At 48.8% G+C, this 22,957-nt stretch overlaps 1 protein-coding gene across 7 annotated transcripts in view; it reads right to left on the bottom strand.

Annotated features, from left to right (window-relative positions):
* RNF112 (ring finger protein 112) overlaps positions 1-22,957 on the bottom strand; it is a 196,990-nt gene that overhangs the window by 49,798 nt on the left and 124,235 nt on the right. For all 7 annotated transcript variants that reach the window (XM_030210178.1, XM_030210177.1, XM_030210176.1 and 4 more), the window contains 2 exons: positions 3,429-3,533; positions 857-907 (listed from right to left, as the gene is read on the bottom strand). In XM_030210178.1, coding sequence (XP_030066038.1) covers positions 857-907; positions 3,429-3,533 — 156 coding nt within the window. The remainder of the gene's footprint in view (positions 1-856; positions 908-3,428; positions 3,534-22,957) is intronic.

The raw sequence follows: 22,957 nt of genomic DNA, 5'->3' as shown, positions 1-22,957 counted from the left end.
ACTACCTATGGACATTGCTCTTTGCACACAACTTATGGACTTTGCCTTCTTTGTGGCATACTTTATACTTGGATGTTTATTGAACATTTGCATCTTCTTGTATTGTGCCTTAACCATCAACCGTCAGCTCCTGATAGCTAGATAGATAACTGATTCAGACAGGATGCAGACGCATTAGATAAACAGCATTACACACTGTTTACTTTGTCTGGACTTTTGTACTAACAGGATTTTCTATTTGGACTTTGCATCCACACTTGCACCTTTGCTTTGTACCAAATTCTAAGCTTACATATAATGAGCCTAGACTAAGACCTAAACCTGTGCAGTTTAGACTTTTACTAGTAGTATGTATTTGTTAACCAGCAGCTAGATAAGTTGTAGTAGTCAGCAATTTAGGATTGTAGGGAAGGCAGCTGGCTCTGCCAGCGCAGTCTTGTGATTCAGGCATAGAGGCTGTATTGTGTAAATGTGCTGGAACACTGCAATAAGTTACATTTCTTGCAAAGTAACAATTTCTATGAAAGCTATGAAACTGACGTATCTTTTCTCTGTGAGAACTACAGAACTACTAATGTATTGCGCATGTGCATGTACTGCGCATGTGTATGTGTGACGTATGATGCGTTTTATGCGCATGACCAGTAATCTGTATAAGAACGAGTGTCAGATGACGCTCGTGACGCAGTATCCTGAGACTGAACTCGGTACTGTTCATTGCTAGCAATAAAGCTGCCTCGTTTTCGGAACCATTTGCCTCTTGTCTCCTGATTTACTTAGCTGAAGATTCTGTTACACATGTACCCAGATAGATTTAGATATATCAGTATATATGGATACACACACACTTTATTACCTCCAGAGACTCCATATCACTCTCCCTTAAACTTGTAGGAAAACTGAAGATCTGTAAAGAGAATACACAACAGAAGCTCTTAAAGTTTATAAACTCTTTCTCCGGGCTGCACGTTTTTTCCACATGTATATTTGTAAAATAGTTACTACTGTTATGAGTGCAGGATGGCTCTCACTTAACTCTAGGACACCTTTTTCTACTTTTGAAAAGAGTCATGGATAAGAAAGCTTCTCCCAGACATCTCAGTGACAAACTGGCATTGTGAGGACCTGGATATGAACCCTGGTCAGGCCTCTATTCTCTGGGCCCACCAGGGCTGGAAATCATAAATAGGCAATATCCATAATTCCTGAGGGCATGTTAGATACTGCAGAATGGTGACACCTATTAGCCCAGGACAGAATGTATACATAACATTTTCCTGGAAAAATGTGTGGTCTGTGATCCATGGTGAAAGACCACTTCAATGGCTGAATTAGCTGGTGATAGGCTGAGAAATAAAACAAAGGAAAAACCCTAAGTAGTTTAAAATGAAGATTCATGGCTACTTCCAACAGTCATAATCCCAAAAGGAATATAAACAAATTGCGGGGGGGGGGGGGGGGGGGGGGAAGGAAACGATTCCAACCAAAAGCACTGAAATGGAAATTGCTAAACTGGTCTTACCATTTGAACCTGTTCTCATCATAAAGGTCATTCATTCTCTGGCTTTTGAGTAGTGCTATGGGCAACTAGATTGTGTGGAGGGACATTTTAAAAAGAAATGTCTAAATCAGAATTTGGACATTTTACAAAGACGTCCAAATTCTGAACAGGAAAGAAGGTCATTTTCGAAAAAGATGGACGTCTATCTTTTGGATTCGAAAATACTATGGATGTCCTGTGATTTGGACGTTTTGGGATTTGGACATCCTTTTTTTGATCCATTTTCGAACAAATGACGTCCAAATGCAAGATATCCAAAACAGAGGAGTGACTTAATGGTCAATGCAGCAGGCTTTGATCCTGGCAATATGGGTTCAGTTCCCACTGCTGCTCCTTGTGACGTTGGGCAAGTCAAATGCACAAGGGGCATTTTTGGATATGACATCCAAGTCTGAATTTGGATGTTTTTTGAAAAATGTCCAAAATCAGAACAAAATCCACAATAACATGAAACCATTCACATGTTCTAAGTGTGGTAAAAGCTTTGGTTATAATGTAAATCTCAAAGTGCATCAGAAAGTCCACACGGGAGAAAAACCATTTCCATGTATAGTCTAGTAAAAGCTTTGGTCAGAAGGTAAACCTCATGATGCACCAGAGAATACACACAGAAGTGAAACCATTTACATGCCCTGAGTGTGGAAAAAGCTTTGGTTGGAATGAAAGCCTCACATGGCATCACAGAATCCACACAGGAATGAAACCATTTACATGCACTGAGGAGGTAAAAGTTTCAGTTGCACTGGGACAGTTAATTAGGGAATGTACACTCTTGCTATGAAGTATGGAAAATAGCACTCTGGTATTTAGATATATGTAATGAGACCTCCTTTTCATCTACAGATCTGAATTCAAAGCCCAAATCTAATGATAAACAATAGACACAAGGCTCACGTTATTAAAAAAAAAAATAGAAAGTTTGGCATCAGGTAGAATAGTGGAAAAGTGACATCCCAGGAAAACAATAGGGCATCCTTGGGGGTACTGCAGTAGACTTTATAAAATGCTCCCAGGTATACATTTCACGATTGCTTCCTTACCTTGTCTGCTGAGCCCCCCAAAACCTACTACCCCCAACTGTACACCACTACCATAGCCCTTACATGTGAAGGGAGCACCAATATGTGGGTACAGTGGGTTTCTGGTGGGTTTTGGAGGGCTCACGGTTTTCTCCACAAGTGTAACAAGTAGGGGGAGGTAGAAGCCTGGGTCCACCTGTCTGCAGTGCACTGCACCACTACTAGACTATTTCAGGGACCTTCATGCTATTTTAATTGACCTGAGTATAACATCTGAGGCTGGCAAGTAATATTTTTAATCACATTTTTTGGGGGTGGGAGGGGGATAGTGACCACTGGGGGAGTAAGAGGAGGTGATTCCCGAGTATTTCCAGTGGTCATCTGGGCATTTGGGGCACCTCTTGTACGGAGTAGAGGAGTAGCCTAGTGGTTAGTGCAGCAGACTTTGATCCTGGGGAAGTGGGTTCAATTCCCACTGCAGCTATTTGCTATAAAAACAGGTCTAGCTCAAAACATCTAAGTTTTAGTCTTGGACGTCTTTGTTTTGTTCCATTATTGCTGAAAGACGTCCATGTCTTAGGAACGCCCAAGTCCCACCTTAAACACGCCCCCTTGAGATTTGGACGTCCTTCTGATGGACTTCAGAGAAAGACGTCCAAAAAGAGGTTTTGATAATACTGATTTGGACGTTTCTGTGAGATAAAACAGCCAAATGCTGACTTATGTCACTTTTTGGACATCTATCTCTTTTGAAAAAGAGCCTGGTAATCTGTTAAGATTACAAGACCAAAGCAGGCCCTTAAAACAGACACACCCAAAATTAACCACCTGCCCTTCTCTTTACTCACCAGATAGGAGCCAAGCAGGGCGCTGAAGGCTGCAAGCTTCAACCTACTATCCCCTTTTCCTACAACCACTGAAGATTCTTCCATGTCTACCAGGAAAACTGCAGTCTACAAAGAAAAAGAAAGGTATGGAATAAAAGGTCACAAAGTAGGACAGTCTCTGTCTGTCTCTTCAAGAAAATACAGACAATGTAGAGATTTAAGAGAAGAAGAAAACATTTTTAAAATGACAAAGGGAATAGAACAGCAACAGCTCCCTTATAAACAAAGGCTAAATATATTAAGGCTCTTTAGACTGGAGAAAAGACAACTGAGAGGACAGAGGTTTATAAAATTAGAAGCTGTGTGGAAAGCTGTCTCTCTGGTTAATTTAAAATGCATATTGGTTTTAAATTGTTGTGTAAATCCATTCCCTTTTCCTTGTGCACTGCTCCTGACCCAATAATGTTTAAATTTTTAGATATGTTTGTACTTTTGTTTGTGTGCATAATGTTTTTTTCAGTTACTGAACTTGATATCACTATGATACTGCAAACCGTTTTGATATCTTTAATTGAAAGGCGATATAACAAATCCATGGAAATAAAGTTATTTACTTTTAAAATACACAGAAATAAAGGCTAATAAATAAAATCAGATCAAAAACAAATCTTAGAAAGATGTATTTTTATGCAGTGCATAATTAAGTTGTGGAATCTGTAGTCAAAGCAACCAATATAGTGGGATTCAATAGATTACTGGATGAGTTCTTAGAGGAAAAAGTCCATAAAAATTATTCCTCATCCCTGGAAATTAAGCAGTCCTTTTACTGAGCTACGGGAAAAAATGCCCAGCGGTAGCAGCAGGGGCTCTTTTTCCCCGTGTGCCAGGGCCCTTTTTACGCAGTGGATAAAATGCCCTCTCCCCCGAAAAAATGGCCACATGATAAGGCAACTCTTACCCAGTAAGGTGGCAGTAAGGCCTCCAGCAGTAACCCGGTGGTTAACTGGGCAGCACACGGCGATGCCCAATTACCACTGGGTTAGTGTCGTGCTATTAAAAAAAACCCAAAAATTCCAGCACACCGAAAATGGCGCACACTGAAGCCGGAACTACAGCCGGCAGCCTTGTTGAGCCATCGGTAGTTCCGGGATAGAGTTGGGCTTATCGCTGCTTTGTAAAAGTCCCCCTAAGTATGGGAAGCATCTACTTTTCGGGGATCTGACAGCTAATTGCAAGCCCGCCTTTTCATGACTGGAGGCTTGCTGGGCACAAAGGACCTTGGCCTGACTCAGCATGGCTTTTCTTATGTTAAAAAGATTAGAAAGCAGGGGCATTCACTTTTTCAAGTGGCCCTCATGATCTGAAATCCACGTGGGCAGACAACACAGATTTTATTTTTATACTGGGCCACATGATCAGAAATCGGTATGCATGTGGGCTGTATGAATTGTTTTAAACAGTTAGAGCATGATTCAAAATCAGCAACATCTGTTATTCTCTTCTGAAATTGTGAATTCATATAGTTTCACACTTCATCACAATCAGGTATTTTAGCTAATTAGGCAAAAACACATTTTTTTGCTAAAAATCTCAAGCTGACCATATCCATCATATCCAAAGGTTAGATAGTCACATACTGGATGCTCCTGATATAAGGTGATACTTTTTTGTTGGATTAATAAATTAATAGATTTTTTTGACTAGTTTTCAAGAGTTATAATCTGCTTCCTCAGGTCAGGAAGCTTCCCGTACCTTATATTCACAAAATTATCATTTTTACTGCAGATTATTGACTACAAGGCGGCATAGAGGTCTTGAGTCACTGACTTGGAAATCACTCTCTAATGAATTGTAGGGAGTAAGGAACCAGATGTTCAGAAGAAGCTTAAAATCTGGCTTTTCCTTTAGGACTGGACCTGAGGATTATCGAGTATTTATGTAAGTACTGTTTCTGTGACTGTGCAGTGGGACATCGGTGATAGGCAGTTAAACGATTACATTTGTTAATGTTTTAAAAAATACTATACTAAGATGTATATGGCTAAAGCTTGGCAGTGCTCTAGAGCTTTGATGTTTAGTTTTCTGATATTTTGTGATAAGCACTATTTTACCTAATGAAGTATTCAAGTGTATGATATTAGGAACAAGAGTCATTTAAAACCTAATGTTAGCATGGGCCAAGGAATCGTTAAGAGGGGAGGGGGGAGAAAAATGGGGACGAAAAGTGTTTGGCGAAGTTGAATATGTTGTAAGAATGCTGTTTTGTATATCAAGCAATGCTATATGCATATTCTACACTACTTTGTATTGTGAGAATCGTTAATAAAACAGTTTAAACATAAAAAATACTATACTATTACTATACTATATTAGAGGGCTTATATACTGCAATAGCCACAGGAGTTCCATGTGGTTTACAGAAAACAATAAAGCTGGACACTTTCTAGAAGTTACAAATAAGAACAAAAGTCAGGGCTCAGACCTCATAGAACATTCTAAAAAGATAAAATTTCAGGGCTTTCTTAAAAGTCTTATAGACTACGTATATGTGCTGGTAAAGTAGCATTTTGTTGCTTGATATATGAAGAAAAAAAAGAGACCATTAAAATGGTTTTATAACAGACATTTTTAGGACTGGGATAAAGCCAGTAATGGAAGTCTCCCAGAATAACCACTGCATCTTGGCATGAGTAATTAATTCATATAAGTATTCTGCAGACTCTATGTATGATAAGAAAAAAATGAAGATACATACCTGTAGCAGGTATTCTCCGAGGACAGCAGGCTGAATATTCTCACTGATGGGTCATTGTCCACAACGGCCCAGGAGACCGGAAGAAAACTTCAAAGCAAAAAGAAGAATCCAGAACGCTCCACTGCGTGGGCCAAATGCAGTGAGCATGCGCAAACGGCTTCCTGCCCGCGACGCGAGCGTGCCCTCTCAGTTCAATAAAAAGCAAACATAGAATAGAACAACTTCGAAGGGGAGGAGGGAGGGTTGTGAGAATATTCAGCCTGCTGTCCTCGGAGAATACCTGCTACAGGTACGTATCTTCATTTTCTCCGAGGACAAGCAGGCTGAATATTCCCACTGATGGGGTATCCCTAGCCTCTAGGCTCACTCAAAACAATGAACGATGGTCAATTGGGCCTCGCAACGGCGAGGACATAACAGAGATTGACCTGAAAAGAAACACAACTAAGTAAGAGTGCAGCCTGGAACAGAACAGAAATGGGCCTAGGAGGGTGGAGTTGGATTCTAAACCCCAAACAGATTCTGCAGCACTGACTGCCCAAACCGACTGTCGTGTCGGGTATCCTGCTGAAGGCAGTAGTGAGATGTGAATGTGTAGACTGATTACCACGTTGCAGCCTTGCAAATCTCTTCAATAGATGCTGACTTCAAGTGAGCCACTGACGAAGCCATGGCTCTGACATTATGAGCCGTGACATGGCCCTCTAGAGTCAGCCCAGCTTGGGCATAAGTAAAGGATATGCAATCCGCTAGCCAATTGGAGATGGTGCATTTTCCGATGGTGACTCCCTTCCTGTTAAGATCAAAAGAAAAACAATTGGGTGGACTGTCTGTAGGGCTTAGTCCGCTCTACGTTCACAGGACAAATCCCTCCTCTCTGTACCCTTCTCCAACACCGCCAACTCATTCTGCCTCGCCTCACCCTATGCTTGGAACAACATTCCTGAGCCCTTATGCCAAGCCCCCTCACTGCCCATCTTCAAGTCTTTGCTTAAAACCCACCTCTTCAATGCTGCATTCGGCACCTAACTCTTACTGTTCAGTAAATCCAGACTGCCCCAATTTGACCGCCCCTATCAGACTGTCCGTTCACTTGTCTCTTAGATTGTAAGCTCCTTGAGCAGGGACCGTCCCTCTATGTTAATTTGTACAGTGCTGCGTAACCCTAGTACCACTTTAGAAATGTTAAGTAGTAGTAGTAGTACGTAAAAGGCCAATGCTCTCTTGCAGTCCAAGGTGTGCAACTTGTCCTCACCAGGGCGGGTATGTGGACGAGGAAAAAATGTTGGCAAGACAATTGACTGGTTCAGATGGAACTCCAACACCACCTTCGGCAAGAACTTAGGGTGAGTGCGGAGGACTACTCTGTTATGATGAAACTTGATATAAGGCGCATGCACTACCAGGGCTTGGAGCTCACTGACTCTACGAGCTGAAGTAACCGCCAGCAAGAAAATGACCTTCCGGGTCAAGTACTTCAGATGGGAGAAATTCAGTGGCTCAAAAGGAGCTTTCATCAGCTGGGTGAGAACGACGTTGAGATCCCATGACACTGGTGGAGGTTTAATAGGGGGCTTAGACAAAAGTAAACCTCTCATGAAGTGAACTACTAAAGGTTGTCCAGAGATAGGCTGACCTTCTACACATTGATGGTAAGCACCGATTGCACTAAGATGAACCCTTACGGAGTTGGTCTTGAGACCAGACTCTGATAAGTGTAGAAGGTATTCAAGCAGGGTCTGTGTAGGACAAGAAAAAGGATCTAGGGCCTTGCTGTCACACCAGACAGCAAACCTCCTCCATTTGAAAGAATAACACTTTTTCGTGGAATCTTTCCTGGAAGCAAGCAAGACTCGGGAAACACCCTCTGAAAGATCTAAGGAGGCAACCTCTAAGCTCTCAACATCCAGGCCGTGAGAGCCATAGACTGGAGGTTGGGATGCAGAAGCGACCCCTCGTTCTGTGTGATGAGGGTCGGAAAACACTCCAATCTCCACAGTTCTTCGGAGGACAACTCCAGAAGAAGAGGGAACCAGATCTGATGGTGCCAAAAAGGTGCAATCAAAATCATGGTTCCACGGTCTAGCTTGAGTTTCAGCAAAGTCTTCCCAACTAGAGGTACGGAAGGATGCTCATACAGAAGGCCTGTCCCCCAATGAAGGAGAAAAGCATCTGACGCTAGTCTGTCGTGGGCATGAAGTCTGGAACAGAACTGAGGGACCTTGTGATTGATTTGAGTGGCAAAAAGATCCACCGAGGGGGTGCCCCACACTCAGAAGATCTTGTGGACAACACCCATATTTAGCGACCACTCGTGAGGTTGCATGATCCTGCTAAACCTGTCGGCCAAACTGTTTTTGACACCTGTCAGATACGTGGCTTGGAGAAGCATGCCGTGATGGTGCGCCCAAAGCCACATCTTGACAGCTTCCTGACACAGAGGGCGAGATCCGGTGCCCCCTGCTTGTTGGTGTAATACATCGCAACCTGGTTGTCTGTCTGAATTGAAATGATTTGATTGGACAGCCGATCTCTGAAAGCCTTGAGAGCGTTCCAGATCACTCGTAATTCCAGGAAGTTGATCTGAAGATCTTTTTCCTGAAAAGACTAAACTCCTTGAGTGTGAAGTCCATCTACATGAGCTCCCCACCCTAGGAGGGATGCATCCGTCGTCAGCACTTTCTGTGGCTGAGGAATTTGGAATGGACGTCCCAAGGTCGGATTGGATCGAATGGTCCACCACTGAAGGGATCTGCAAAACGTGGAGAGATGGATTACATCCTCTAGACACCTGTGGCCTGGCACCACTGGGAAGCTAGGGTCCATTGAGCTGATTTCATATGTAGGCGTGCCATGGGAGTCACATGAACAGTGGAGGCCACATGCCCTAAAAGTCTCAACATCTGCCGAGCTGTGATCTGTTGAGACGCTTGAGCCAAGGACACTAGGGTCAGGAGATTATCTGCCCTTGCCTGGGGAAGATAAGCTTGAGACGTGTGTGTGTCCATAAGAGCTCCAATGAATTCCAATTTCTGAACCAGGACAAGATGGGACTTGGGATAATTGATTACAAACCCCAGTAGCTCCAGCATAAGTACATAAGTACATAAGTAATGCCATACTGGGAAAAGACCAAGGGTCCATCGAGCCCAGCATCCTGTCGAATAGTCATCTGCATGGCCTGTAGAGCACCTGCCTCTGAGGTGCTCTTCATCAGCCAATCGTCGAGATAAGGGAACACATGCACTCCCAGTCTGCGTAGCGATGCTGTGACAACTGCCAGACCAGTGGCGTAGCCAGACTGCCAATTTTGGATGGGCCTGAACCTAAAGTGGGTGGGCACAAAATTTTCTCTATACCCCCCTTCCCCAGCAAAATTTAGTCACACTAATCGGATGCATTTGTCACACAGGGGTAAAATGCTGCTTTTCAGTGCATCAGGTTTCAGAAAATAATTTATTTAATAGCCTAACACCCTTTTCAATGAGCTTTCAGAGGCCAAAACCTCCTGCCTTAGGTCAGTATAATGCTGTTATGGTATCCTCTCCTGACCTAAGGAAGGAAGTATTGGTCTCTGAAACGTTATTAACACAGGTACCATATTACTTTATCCTAAATTAAAAATAAAATTATTTGCTTTACCTTTGTTGTATGGCCATTTACTTTTTCTCATTGTGTTGCTCCCAGTCTCTAGATTCTGCTTTCCTTCGTCTTTCTCTTGCCAGGGTTTCCTGTCCATTCATCACCTATGGCTTTTCATCTTTTCCTCACCCTTGTTCGCCACATGCCCCTTCCTCTTATTCTCCAGTCTTTCCCTACTCTGTCCTCTCCCTCTTTCCATCCAGCAGCTCCCCTCTTTCTCTCCCCATCCTTCCAGTGTCTCCCCTCTTTCTTTTGCATCCAGCGTCTCCTTTTTCTCCCTACCCTTCCATCCAGTGTCTTCCCTCTTTCTCTCCTTATCCTTCCACTCATCTACCCTCTCTCCTGATCCTTCCATCTAGTGTCTCTATCTCCCCTCTCCTTCTATCCAGTGTCTATTTCTCTACCCTTTTTTGTTGTCTCCTCCCTCTCTCTACATCCTTCTAGTTTCTCCGCTTTCTCTCTGCATCCTTTCATCCATCTCCCCTCTTTCTCTCCCTATCCTCCCATGTCCAGCAGCTCTCTCCCCTCTAGTCCCTTCTTCCTCTTCCTTCCTTGTCCAGCAGCTCTCCAGCCCCTTCCTCCTCTCCCTCCTATGTCCAGCAGCTCTCTCCCTTCCCTCTAGTCCCTTCCTCCTCTCTCCCTCCCATGTCCCAGCAGCTCAGCCATTTTCCCTCCAGGCCCGCCCATCCACAACCTTCGCGCGCTGTCGCTGCCCTTTTGTCCCGCGGAGGCAGCGTTTCCTTCCTGCCCTGTCTTCTCCCCAGACTCCGCTGTATCGTCCCTGCAAGTGGAATCATTTTCCTTTTCGGCCGTCGCACTGCGCTGCCATACACACAGGCAGCTTTGCTCTCCCCCAACACGTTCATCCGGCCCTAAACAGGAAGTGCATCATAGAGGGCCAGAATGGACGCGGCGGGGGAGGAGCGAAGCTGCCTGTGTGTATGGCAGCACAGCGCGACGGCCGAAAAGGAGAAGGATTCCACTTGCAGGGACGATGCAGTGAAGCTTGGAGGAAAGACAGGGCAGGATGGAAACGCTGAACGCTGCCTTGGCGGGACAAAAGGGCAGCGACAGCGTGCGAAGGATGGGCGGGCCTGGAGGGAAAATGGGTGGGCCTCGGCCCGTCCAGGCCCACCTGTGGCTACGCCCCTGTGCCAGACACTTTGTTAAGACTCTGGGTGAAAATGCGAGGCCAAAGGGCAGTACATGGTACTGAAAGTGCTGTGTCCCTAGCCGAAATCGAACATACCTCCTGTGAGCTGGAAGTATCAAGATGAGTGTGTAAGCATCCTTTAAGTCCAGAGAGCATAGCCAATCGTTTTCCTGAATCATGGGAAGAAGGGTGCCTAGGGAAACCATCCTGAACATTTCTCGGACAAGGAATTTGTTCAGGGACCTTAGGTCTAGGATGGGACGCATCCCCCGTTTTCTTTTGCACAAGGAAGTACCTGGAATAGAATCCCAGCCCTTCTTCCCCTGGTGGAATGGGTTCGACCGCATTGGCCTTTAGAAGGGCAGAGAATTCCTCTGCAAGTACCTGCTTGTGCTGGGAGCTGAAGGACTGAGCTCCCAGTGGGCAATATGGAGGCTTGGATAACAGATTGAGAGTGTATCCTAACCGGACTATTTGAAGAACCCACCTGTCGGAGGTTATAAGAGGCCACCTTTGGTGAAAAAATATCAACCTCCCCCCCCAACAGGCAAGCTGTCCGGCATGGACACTTTTTCCGAGGCTATGCTGCACTGGAGCCAGTCAAAAGCCCGTCCCTTGCTTTTGCTGGGGAGCCACAGGGGCCTTAGGCACACGGCATTGACGGGAACGCGCATGCTGGGACTGAGCCTGAACCAGCTGCTGAGAAGCAGGAGTGTACCTACGCCTGTTATAGGAATAGGAAGCACTACTCTTCCCTCCAAAAAACCTCCTAGAAGAGGAGTTGGTAGCAGAAGATGTCCGGCGGGAGAGAGAATCCATGGCATCATGGTGCTTTTTGATCTGATCGACCATGTCCTCTACTTTTTCGCCAAAAAGATTATCCCCCCCCCCCCCCGGCAAGCAACATCCGCCATTCGCTGCTGGGTCTTCTGATCCAGGTCAGAGACACGCAGCCATGAGAGTCTACGCATCACTATACCTCGTAAGACCCCCTGGCCAGGAATTTGCGACATGCCTTCTGCTGCCTGACCACCTGGTGAAAAGGTTCAGAAAGCTCCAGAGGAAGTGCTTCAACTAAACTGGACAGTTGCCTCACCGAGATCCGCTAGTGGATGCTCGTGTAGAGCTGGTAAGTTTGGATCTTGGTGGCGAGCATAGCAGTCTGATACATTCTCCTCCCAAAAGAATCCAAGGTCCTAAACTCTCTGCCTGGGTGTGCCGAGGCATAGTCTCTAGTACTCTTGGCTCTTCTGAGAGCAGAGTCCACCACCATGGAATCGTGAGGAAGTTGGGCCTTCACCATTACAGGCTCTCCATGGACTCTGTACTGGCACTCGGATTTTTTTGGGACCACCGGGTTAGAAAGAGGGCACGACCAATTTCACATAAGCACTTCCCTCAGTGTATTATGTAAGGGGGCCGTGGCACCCTCAGCAGGCGGAGAAGGATAATCCAAGAGCTCGAGCATCTCGGCCCTGGGCTCATCCACAACCTCCATAGGGGATGGAATGTCCTTAGACATTTCCCGAACAAAAGATGAAAAAGAGAGACTCTCAGGTGGAGACATTCTACTCTCAATTGGAGGAGTAGGATCAGAGGAAACCTCACACAACTCTTCCTCCAAAAAGTATCTGGGGTCTTCCTCCTCTTCCCATGAGCACTTCTCATCGGTATCGGACAAAATCACCCTAACAGCAGCCCGATCCCGAGCCTGTCTCGACGTTGTGGATCGATGACCTCGTGGGGGTTGTTGAGAAGTTGACTCCTGCCTGGACTCCGGCGAAGCTTCCTCCATCGACGTCGAGGGGGAATCAACCCGGGGGCAGCCGACACCGGTACCGCAAGCGGAACCACGAACGGGGACCACCTCACAGGTGATGGCCCAGATGCTGTCTCTGCAGTTGGTATGGAAGGCGCAAGCATCCCGACACCGAGGCAGACTGGTGAAGCAACCCTTCCTGAAGCTCTGGAAGAAAGGCCCTGATGCGCTCGTCGACAGCTTCCATCGGAAAAGTCTGGGGGGCCGGTGCAGGAGTCGGTTGCAGAATCTGAGGGGGCTTGAGAGCCGGTACCAGGCTGCCAGATGACTGAACCCATCGGCACCTCCTGAATGGAGGGTGAGCGGTCTTCCCGGCGCCGACGCTTCTCGGGTGCCGACTCCCTCAGCTCCCCGGAGCTCTCGAAACCGTGCATGGAAGGAGATCGATGATGGTGCTTCTTAGCCTTTGCTCGACGCCCATCATCGAGACTCCTCGATACCGAAGAGGAGGACGTGGAATCCTCACGCCTCCTGGGGCCGGGTCCCACGAAGGTTGGTCCCAAGGGGCCTGCAAAGCAGTAGGCCTCAATATAAGTGGAGACCCACTCGATGACTCACTGCTCCCTGCGCGTGAAGGTCTTTCGGCAGCCATTACCTGGACTCTCAATGTCGCTGCTCCCGTCGACGACCGTGGTACCGAAGTCGATGCCGACGTTGAAGCACCGGACCGATCTGGAAAAAGTTTCTCACGCTGAGCCTCCCGAGCCACTTGGGTCTGTTTCTTCATCAAGAGGCACAGCTTACGGGCAGCTGGCAGATGGTCGGGTCCAAGGCACTGAAGACACCACGCGTGGGGGTTGGTGCTAGAGATGGTCCGGTTGCAGCGAGTACAACGCTTGAAGCCGCTGGGAGTCTTCGAAGACATGGGCGGGAAAACAGCGGCTGCGAAATTAAATGGCTCGATGGTGCCAAACAAAAAGGCACAAAAAAGAAAAAAAAAGAACCGGCCGAGCAGCCTAAGGGCAGCCACGACGGAAAATTTATTTTGAAGAGGTAAGAAGTTGAGAAGGATAAAGGGGAAACGATAAACGTTTACCCGGGTCTCCTGAGCACGAAAAAACGCAGTTCAAAAAAAGTACGTGATTCGTCATTCCGTGTCAAATGGACCAGGGGTCCCCACCTCACCATCTCAGATTTTGATGAAATTTGGTACATAGTTTCTTTATGATAAAAACCTAAGCTGTGCAAAATTTTAGTTCAAAAGACTAAAAATTGGAGGTTCTAGGGGACCTCAAGTAAAGGGTTGCAAAATGTCGCCTGAGCAAAAATGACATTTTGGGCCAACTTCCAGAAGCTGTAAAACTACAGTAGTACAAGGGGGATATTTGGAGAACCTGCACTACTTTTAGGGCTTAATGAACTGGCAAAACCCCATGTTCCTAGTCCTCTTACCTTTTGAATGGTTTAGGCTCAAACTTTGCCAAAAAAAACGGCAAAAATCAATTTACAGCGATGTTGAGGCTGCTGTAGTTTCTAAACTAGTTGGCCTTTCAGGTTGATTTTTGGTAGGTGTACTAAATGCAAGGCTGTAATGAGGCATTCCAATTTGCAGCACTTTCCTTCAAGTGGTTGAAAAATTATAAGCGTTCAAAGTTGGTATAAAAAGCATTTTTGCCAGGAGAGGTCATAGAACAACTACAGCAACAATTTCCATTTAGATGGGCCACCAAATATATTCGCTATCTAGGGGTTAATATTCCACGGAGTGTAGATGAGCTGTTTAAATACAACTTCCCGGAAAAGGTTCGTGACCTCTTTATAGAGTTAGAGAGATGGGAGGGCCTGACCCTTTTATGGATGGGGATTAGCGCGGTGAAAATGATAATACTCCCCAAGTTTTTGTACCTCTTTATGGCGATCCCAATAGACATACCAGAGGGATTTATGAGGAACTTGCAGAGAAAAGTATTTACATTCATATGGAAAAAGAGACCCCCGAGGGTACGAAGCAAAATGCTGTATCAATCCAAGGATAGAGGGGGGGATGGGGGTCCCATCCTTCCAGGCTGCTCACCTGAAAATCATAGCATCCTGGCTACAAAAATCAGATAAGAGAAGAATTAAACTAGATCAATGGTGGCTAGATCCAGTTCCACTTCGAGCAGTGCCCTGGCTCCCGAGTACCAAATTAAGAGAGATAATAAAAGAAAGTCCCCCTCTGCTTCGATGGCCTCTGTTGATATGGTACAAGGTGCGTGAAAATTTTTTTCCTGAGAGGACGTACTATAAAGCGAATGCTACATACCTGTAGAAGGTATTCTCCGAGGACAGCAGGCTGATTGTTCTCACTGATGGGTTGACGTCCTCGGCAGCCCCCTCCATCTGAAAGTTTACTAGCAAAGGCCTTTGCTAGTCCTCGCGCGCCCATGCGCACCGCGCATGCGCGGCCGTCTTCCCGCCCGAAACCGGCTCGAGCCGGCCAGTCCAGTATGTAGCAAGACAATACACTTCAAGGGAAGACTCAACTCCAAAGGGGAGGCGGGCGGGTTTGTGAGAACAATCAGCCTGCTGTCCTCGGAGAATACCTTCTACAGGTATGTAGCATTCGCTTTCTCCGAGGACAAGCAGGCTGCTTGTTCTCACTGATGGGGTATCCCTAGCCCCCAGGCTCACTCAAAACAACAACCATGGTCAATTGGGCCTCGCAACGGCGAGGACATAACTGAGATTGACCTAAAAAATTTACCAACTAACTGAGAGTGCAGCCTGGAACAGAACAAACAGGGCCCTCGGGGGGTGGAGTTGGATCCTAAAGCCCAAACAGGTTCTGAAGAACTGACTGCCCGAACCGACTGTCGCGTCGGGTATCCTGCTGCAGGCAGTAATGAGATGTGAATGTGTGGACAGATGACCACGTCGCAGCTTTGCAAATTTCTTCAATGGAGGCTGACTTCAAGTGGGCTACCGACGCAGCCATGGCTCTAACATTATGAGCCGTGACATGACCCTCAAGAGCCAGCCCCGCCTGGGCGTAAGTGAAGGAAATGCAATCTGCTAGCCAATTGGATATGGTGCGTTTCCCTACAGCCACTCCCCTCCTATTGGGATCAAAAGAAACAAACAATTGGGCGGACTGTCTGTGGGGCTGTGTCCGCTCCAGGTAGAAGGCCAATGCTCTCTTGCAGTCCAATGTGTGCAGCTGACGTTCAGCAGGGCAGGAATGAGGACGGGGAAAGAATGTTGGCAAGACAATTGACTGGTTCAGATGGAACTCCGACACGACCTTTGGCAAGAACTTAGGGTGAGTGCGGAGGACTACTCTGTTATGATGAAATTTGGTGTAAGGGGCCTGGGCTACCAGGGCCTGAAGCTCACTGACTCTACGAGCTGAAGTAACTGCCACCAAGAAAATGACCTTCCAGGTCAAGTACTTCAGATGGCAGGAATTCAGTGGCTCAAAAGGAGGTTTCATCAGCTGGGTGAGAACGACATTGAGATCCCATGACACTGTAGGAGGCTTGACAGGGGGCTTTGACAAAAGCAAACCTCTCATGAAGCGAACAACTAAAGGCTGTCCTGAGATCGGCTTACCTTCCACACGGTAATGGTATGCACTGATTGCACTAAGGTGAACTCTTACAGAGTTGGTCTTGAGACCAGACTCAGACAAGTGCAGAAGGTATTCAAGCAGGGTCTGTGTAGGACAAGAGCGAGGATCTAGGGCCTTGCTGTCACACCAGACGGCAAACCTCCTCCAATGGAAGAAGTAACTTCTCTTAGTGGAGTCTTTCCTGGAAGCAAGCAAGATGCGGGAGACACCCTCTGACAGACCCAAAGAGGCAAAGTCTACGCCCTCAACATCCAAGCCGTGAGAGCCAGAGACTGGAGGTTGGGATGCAGAAGCGCCCCCTCGTCCTGTGTGATGAGGGTCGGAAAACACTCCAATCTCCACGGTTCTTCGGAGGATAACTCCAGAAGAAGGGGGAAACAGATCTGACGCGGCCAAAAAGGAGCAATCAGAATCATGGTGCCTCGGTCTTGCTTGAGTTTCAACAAAGTCCTCCCCACCAGAGGGATGGGAGGATAAGCATACAGCAGGCCCTCCCCCCAATCCAGGAGGAAGGCATCCGATGCTAGTCTGCCGGGGGCCTGAAGCCTGGAACAGAACTGAGGGACTTTGTGGTTCACTCGAGATGCGAAGAGATCCACCAAGGGGGTGCCCCACGCTTGGAAGATCTGGCGCACCACTCTGGAGTTGAGCGACCACTCGTGAGGTTGCATAATCCGGCTCAGTCTGTCGGCCAGACTGTTGTTTACGCCTGCCAGATATGTGGCTTGGAGCACCATGCCGAGACGGCGGGCCCAGAGCCACATGCTGACGGCTTCCTGACACAGGGGGCGAGATCCGGTGCCCCCCTGCTTGTTGACATAGTACATGGCAACCTGGTTGTCTGTCTGAATTTGGATAATTTGGTGGGACAGCCGATCTCTGAAAGCCTTCAGAGCGTTCCAGATCGCTCGCAACTCCAGAAGATTGATCTGTAGATCGCGTTCTTGGAGGGACCAACTTCCTTGGGTGTGAAGCCCATCGACATGAGCTCCCCATCCCAGGAGAGACGCATCCGTGGTCAGCACTTTTTGTGGCTGAGGAATTTGGAAGGGACGTCCCAGAGTCAAATTGGAGCAAATCGTCCACCAATACAGGGATTTGAGAAAACTCGTGGACAGGTGGATCACGTCCTCTAGACCCCCAGCGGCCTGATACCACTGGGAGGCTAGGGTCCATTGAGCAGATCTCATGTGGAGGCGGGCCATGGGAGTCACATGAACTGTGGAGGCCATGTGGCCCAGCAATCTCAACATCTGCCGAGCTGTGATCTGCTGGGACGCACGCACCCGCGAGACGAGGGACAACAAGTTGTTGGCTCTCGCCTCTGGAAGATAGGCGCGAGCTGTCCGAGAATCCAGCAGGGCTCCTATGAATTCGAGTTTCTGCACTGGGAGAAGATGGGACTTTGGGTAATTTATCACAAACCCCAGTAGCTCCAGGAGGCGAATAGTCATCTGCATGGACTGCAGGGCTCCTGCCTCGGATGTGTTCTTCACCAGCCAATCGTCGAGATATGGGAACACGTGCACCCCCAGCCTGCGAAGTGCCGCTGCTACCACAGCTAGGCACTTTGTGAACACCCTGGGCGCAGAGGCGAGCCCAAAGGGTAGCACACAGTACTGGAAGTGGCGTGTGCCCAACTGAAATCGCAGATACTGCCTGTGAGCTGGCAGTATCGGGATGTGTGTGTAGGCATCCTTCAAGTCCAGAGAGCATAGCCAATCGTTTTGCTGAATCATGGGGAGAAGGGTGCCCAGGGAAAGCATCCTGAACTTTTCTTTTACGAGATATTTGTTCAGGGCCCTTAGGTCTAGGATGGGACGCATCCCCCCTGTTTTCTTTTCCACAAGGAAGTACCTGGAATAGAATCCCAGCCCTTCTCGCCCGGATGGCACGGGCTCGACCGCATTGGCGCTGAGAAGGGCGGAGAGTTCCTCTGCAAGTACCTGCTTGTGCTGGAAGCTGTAAGACTGAGCTCCCGGTGGACAATTTGGAGGTTTTGAGGCCAAATTGAGGGTGTATCCCTGCCGGACTATTTGGCGAACCCACTGATCGGAGGTTATGAGAGGCCACCTTTGGTGAAAAGCTTTCAACCTCCCCCCGACCGGCAGGTCGCCCGGCACTGACACTTGGATGTCGGCTATGCTCTGCTGGAGCCAGTCAAAAGCTCGCCCCTTGCTTTTGCTGGGGAGCCGCGGGGCCTTGCTGAGGCGCACGCTGCTGACGAGAGCGAGCGCGCTGGGGCTTAGCCTGGGCCGCAGGCTGTCGGGAAGGAGGATTGTACCTACGCTTACCAGAAGCATAGGGACCAGTCTTCCTTCCCCCGAAAAATCGTCTACCTGTAGAGGTAGAGGCTGAAGGCTGCCGGCGGGAGAACTTGTCGAATGCGGTGTCCCGCTGGTGGAGAGACTCTACCACCTGCTCGACTTTTTCTCCAAAAATGTTGTCCGCACGGCAAGGCGAGTCCGCAATCCGCTGCTGGAGTCTATTCTCCAGGTCGGCGGCACGCAGCCATGAGAGCCTGCGCATCACCACACCTTGAGCAGCGGCCCTGGACGCAACATCAAAAGTGTCATAAACTCCTCTGGCCAGGAATTTTCTGCACGCCTTCAGCTGCCTGACCACCTCCTGAAAAGGCTTGGCTTGCTCAGGGGGAAGAGCATCAACCAAGCCCGCCAACTGCCGCACATTGTTCCGCATGTGTATGCTCGTGTAGAGCTGGTAAGACTGGATCTTGGCGACGAGCATAGAAGAATGGTAGGCCTTCCTCCCAAAGGAGTCTAAGGTTCTAGGGTCTTTGCCCGGGGGCGCCGAAGCATGCTCCCTAGAACTCTTAGCCTTCTTTAGGGCCAGATCCACAACTCCAGAGTCATGAGGCAACTGAGTGCGCATCAGCTCTGGGTCCCCATGGATCCGGTACTGGGACTCAATCTTCTTGGGAATGTGGGGATTACTTAGTGGCCTGGTCCAGTTCGCAAGCAATGTCTTTTTCAGGACATGGTGCAAGGGAACAGTGGACGCTTCCTTAGGTGGAGAAGAATAGTCCAGGAGCTCAAACATTTCAGCCCTGGGCTCGTCCTCCACAACCACCGGGAAGGGGATGGCCGTAGACATCTCCCGGACAAAGGAAGCAAAAGACAGGCTCTCGGGAGGAGAAAGCTGTCTCTCAGGAGAGGGAGTGGGATCAGAAGGAAGACCCTCAGACTCCTCGTCAGAGAAATATCTGGGGTCCTCCTCTTCCTCCCACGAGGCCTCACCCTCGGTGTCAGACACAAGTTCACGAACCTGCGTCTGCAACCTCGCCCTGCTCGACTCGGTGGAACCCCGTCCACGGTGGGGGCGTCGAGAGGTAGACTCCCTCGCCCGCATCGGCGAAGCTCCCTCCGCCGACGTAGTCGGGGAGCCTTCCTGGGAGGTGGCCGCTGTCGGCACCGCACGCGGTACCGACGTCGGGGACCTCAACCTGGGCGATGGGCCAGCCGGCGCCACGCTCGACGGTACCGGAGGCGCAAGCACCGCCGGTACCGGAGGGGTAGGGCGCAACAGCTCTCCCAGAATCTCTGGGAGAACGGCCCGGAGGCTCTCGTTTAGAGCGGCTGCAGAGAAAGGCTGAGAGGTCGATGCAGGCGTCGACGTCAGAACCTGTTCCGGGCTGTCCAGCGTGGAGCGCATCGACACCTCCTGAACAGAGGGTGAGCGGTCCTCTCGGTGCCGATGCCTGCTGGGTGCCGAATCCCTCGGCGACCCAGAGCTCTCGGTGCCGACATGGGGAGGAGACCGGTGTCGATGCTTCTTCGACTTCCTCCAAAGCATGTCACCGGAGCTCCCCGGCACCGACGAGGAGGACGTAGAATCCATCCGTCGCTTCCTCGGGGCCGAGACCGAAGAGGGTCGATCCCGGGGGGGCTGTACCGCAGGAGCCCTCAGGGTAGGAGGAGACCCACCCGAAGGCTCACCGCCACCAGCAGGGGAATGGACAGCCCTCACCTGCACTCCTGACGATGCACCTCCGTCCGACGACATCAGCAGACGAAGTCTCGGTACCACCGACGTCGATGCAGTCGCCCGATGCCTCGGCGCCGATGCAGAGGTCCGATGCCTCGATGCAGTCGATGGAACGGCAGCCAAGGAAGATGGTCCGGACGCCGACGACGTCGATGCACTCGATGCCTCCGGTGCCGATGCCGACGAAGAGCCCGAGAACAAAACGTTCCACTGGGCTAATCTCGCTACCTGAGTCCGCCTTTGTAACAGGGAACACAGACTGCAGTTCTGAGGGCGGTGCTGGGCCCCTAGACACTGAAGACACGCAGAGTGCCTATCAGTGAGCGAGATTACCCGGGCGCACTGGGTGCACTTCTTGAAGCCGCTGGAAGGCTTCGATGTCATGGGCGGAAAAATCACGCCGGCGAAATCAAAAGCCGAAATGGCGAAAATTGAAGCACCAAAATTTAGAGGGAGAAAATCTCGACCGAGGCCAAAAGAGGCCTACCCCGACAACGAAAGAAAACTTACGGGGCAAAAACTGAGAAATACGGGAAGGGCAGAAAACCCGAAAGGGTCTTCCGGAACACTACCGGAGCGCTTCCCGAACTTTTTCAAGGAAAAAAGCGAAAAAACACGTCGAAAAGGACGCGCGAGGTCGACTCTCTGGGGCACGAACGGCGTAACACGACCGTACCGAGCGCGGACGAAAGAAGACTGGCCAGCTCGAGCCGGTTTCGGGCGGGAAGACGGCCGCGCATGCGCGGTGCGCATGGGCGCGCGAGGACTAGCAAAGGCCTTTGCTAGTAAACTTTTCGATGGAGGGGGCTGCCGAGGACGTCAACCCATCAGTGAGAACAAGCAGCCTGCTTGTCCTCGGAGAAACATATGTTCCTCAGATATGCTCCCCAGTTTGGACCTGGCCTGTTAGATGAAGCATGGGAAAAATTAGGCCTCTGTGAGTTAGGCCAGATGTTTGAACAAGATACTAAGGTCTTTTACTCAGCTCTATGCCAGGAACATGGGCTCTCCCCTTTACAGGCTTTTCAATATTATCAGGTACGTGACTTTATTAGTTGGAGAGCGGAAGAAGAACTTGGTTTATCCGAGACTCTCATGGAACAGAACATGCACAGGGGGGGAGGTAGAGGTGCTATAACACGTTTGTATAAGGCCCTCCTAGCATCTGCTAACCCAATAGAATACTACACATCTAAATGGGAAACTGCAATGGGTGCGTCATATGGAGCCACAAGGTGGTCACAGTCTTCTCAGGTCACTGCTGCGAGTGTCCATATCGAGTGCATTAGTTGAAAACGGTTATAAGATCTTATATTGCTGGTATTATACTCCTAGCAGACTAGTAAAAATGTATAACTCCGGTTCTGCCCTGTGTTGGCAACAATGTGGCCTACAGGGTGACATCACATATGGTGGACGTGTACCCATGTTCAGAAGAATGTTGTTCCAGGTGTACGCATGCACATCAGCTTTGGTCAAATATAGTGGACTTACTGGGCGAGATAACAGAGGTGGTATATCCCCTAAGCATGGACTGTTGCTTATTACATTTTAAACCGAGAGGAGTTCAGAAGTCTATCCACCACTTTGCCACTTATCTATTTGTGGCATGTAAATTGCTCATTGCGACAGCCTGGAAAAAACCGAGTCTGCCTGGTACCCAATTGAAGATTGGGGTTTAAAGGAGGAACTGTAAGTTAGTGATAGGCTGATATCCTTAATACTTTAGCAAGTTTTAAATTACGGAAAAACTCAAAAAACACTAAGATGGAGTCAGCAGTCCAGCAGCGAGAGGGGTGCTATCCAGTCTTTTGCATTGAGTGTCACATGTATGATTATCTCCCAATTGGTGAGGTGTCATATGTGTGTGCCCGATGCAAAGAGCTCCTAGCTCTCAGAGAACGTGTACGTTCTCTTGAGGCTAGAGTAGCAGACTTGATGGAGCTGAGGGAGACAGAGAGGTACATAGAGGAGACCTACAGGGATGTTGTAGAGAAGTCCCACCTCCAGTCAGGTAGCCCCTGTGCTACCTTGGAGGAGGGAGGTCTCCTAGAAGGAGAGCATCACCCTGGTGAAGTAGGAAGTACTCCTGTAGCCAGGACCTGCCCACCAGGGGATGTATTATCCTTTCGCACCGAGGATATATCTCCAAATGTTGCCCGGGAGGGAAAGGTTAGGACAGCTGTTGTACTGGGTGATTCGATCATTAGGCATATAGATAGCTGGGTGGCTGGTGGACGTGAGGATCGCCTGGTGCGAAGGTGGCGGACCTCACGCGTCACCTAGATAGGATTTTATATAGTGCTGGGGAGGAGACGGCTGTCTTGGTACATGTGGGTACTAATGACATAGGAAAATGTGGGAGAGAGGTTCTGGAAGCCAAATTTAGGCTTAGGTAGAAAGCTGAAATCCAGATCCTCCAGGGTAGCATTTTCTGAAATGCTACCTGTGCCACGCGCAGGGCCCAAGAGACAGGCAGAGCTCCAGAGTCTCAATGCATGGATGAGACGATGGTGCAGGGAGGAGGGCTTTAGATTTGTTAGGAACTGGGCAACATTCTGGGGAAGGGGGAGCCTATTCCGAAAGGATGGGCTCCATCTTAACCAGAGTGGGACCAGGCTGCTGG

Source organism: Microcaecilia unicolor, chromosome 7, assembly GCF_901765095.1.
Source record: "Microcaecilia unicolor chromosome 7, aMicUni1.1, whole genome shotgun sequence".
In the NCBI taxonomy this organism is placed as follows: domain Eukaryota; kingdom Metazoa; phylum Chordata; class Amphibia; order Gymnophiona; family Siphonopidae; genus Microcaecilia; species Microcaecilia unicolor.
Note: the sequence above shows the minus strand (reverse complement) of the source record. Positions and strands in the feature narration are given on the sequence as shown.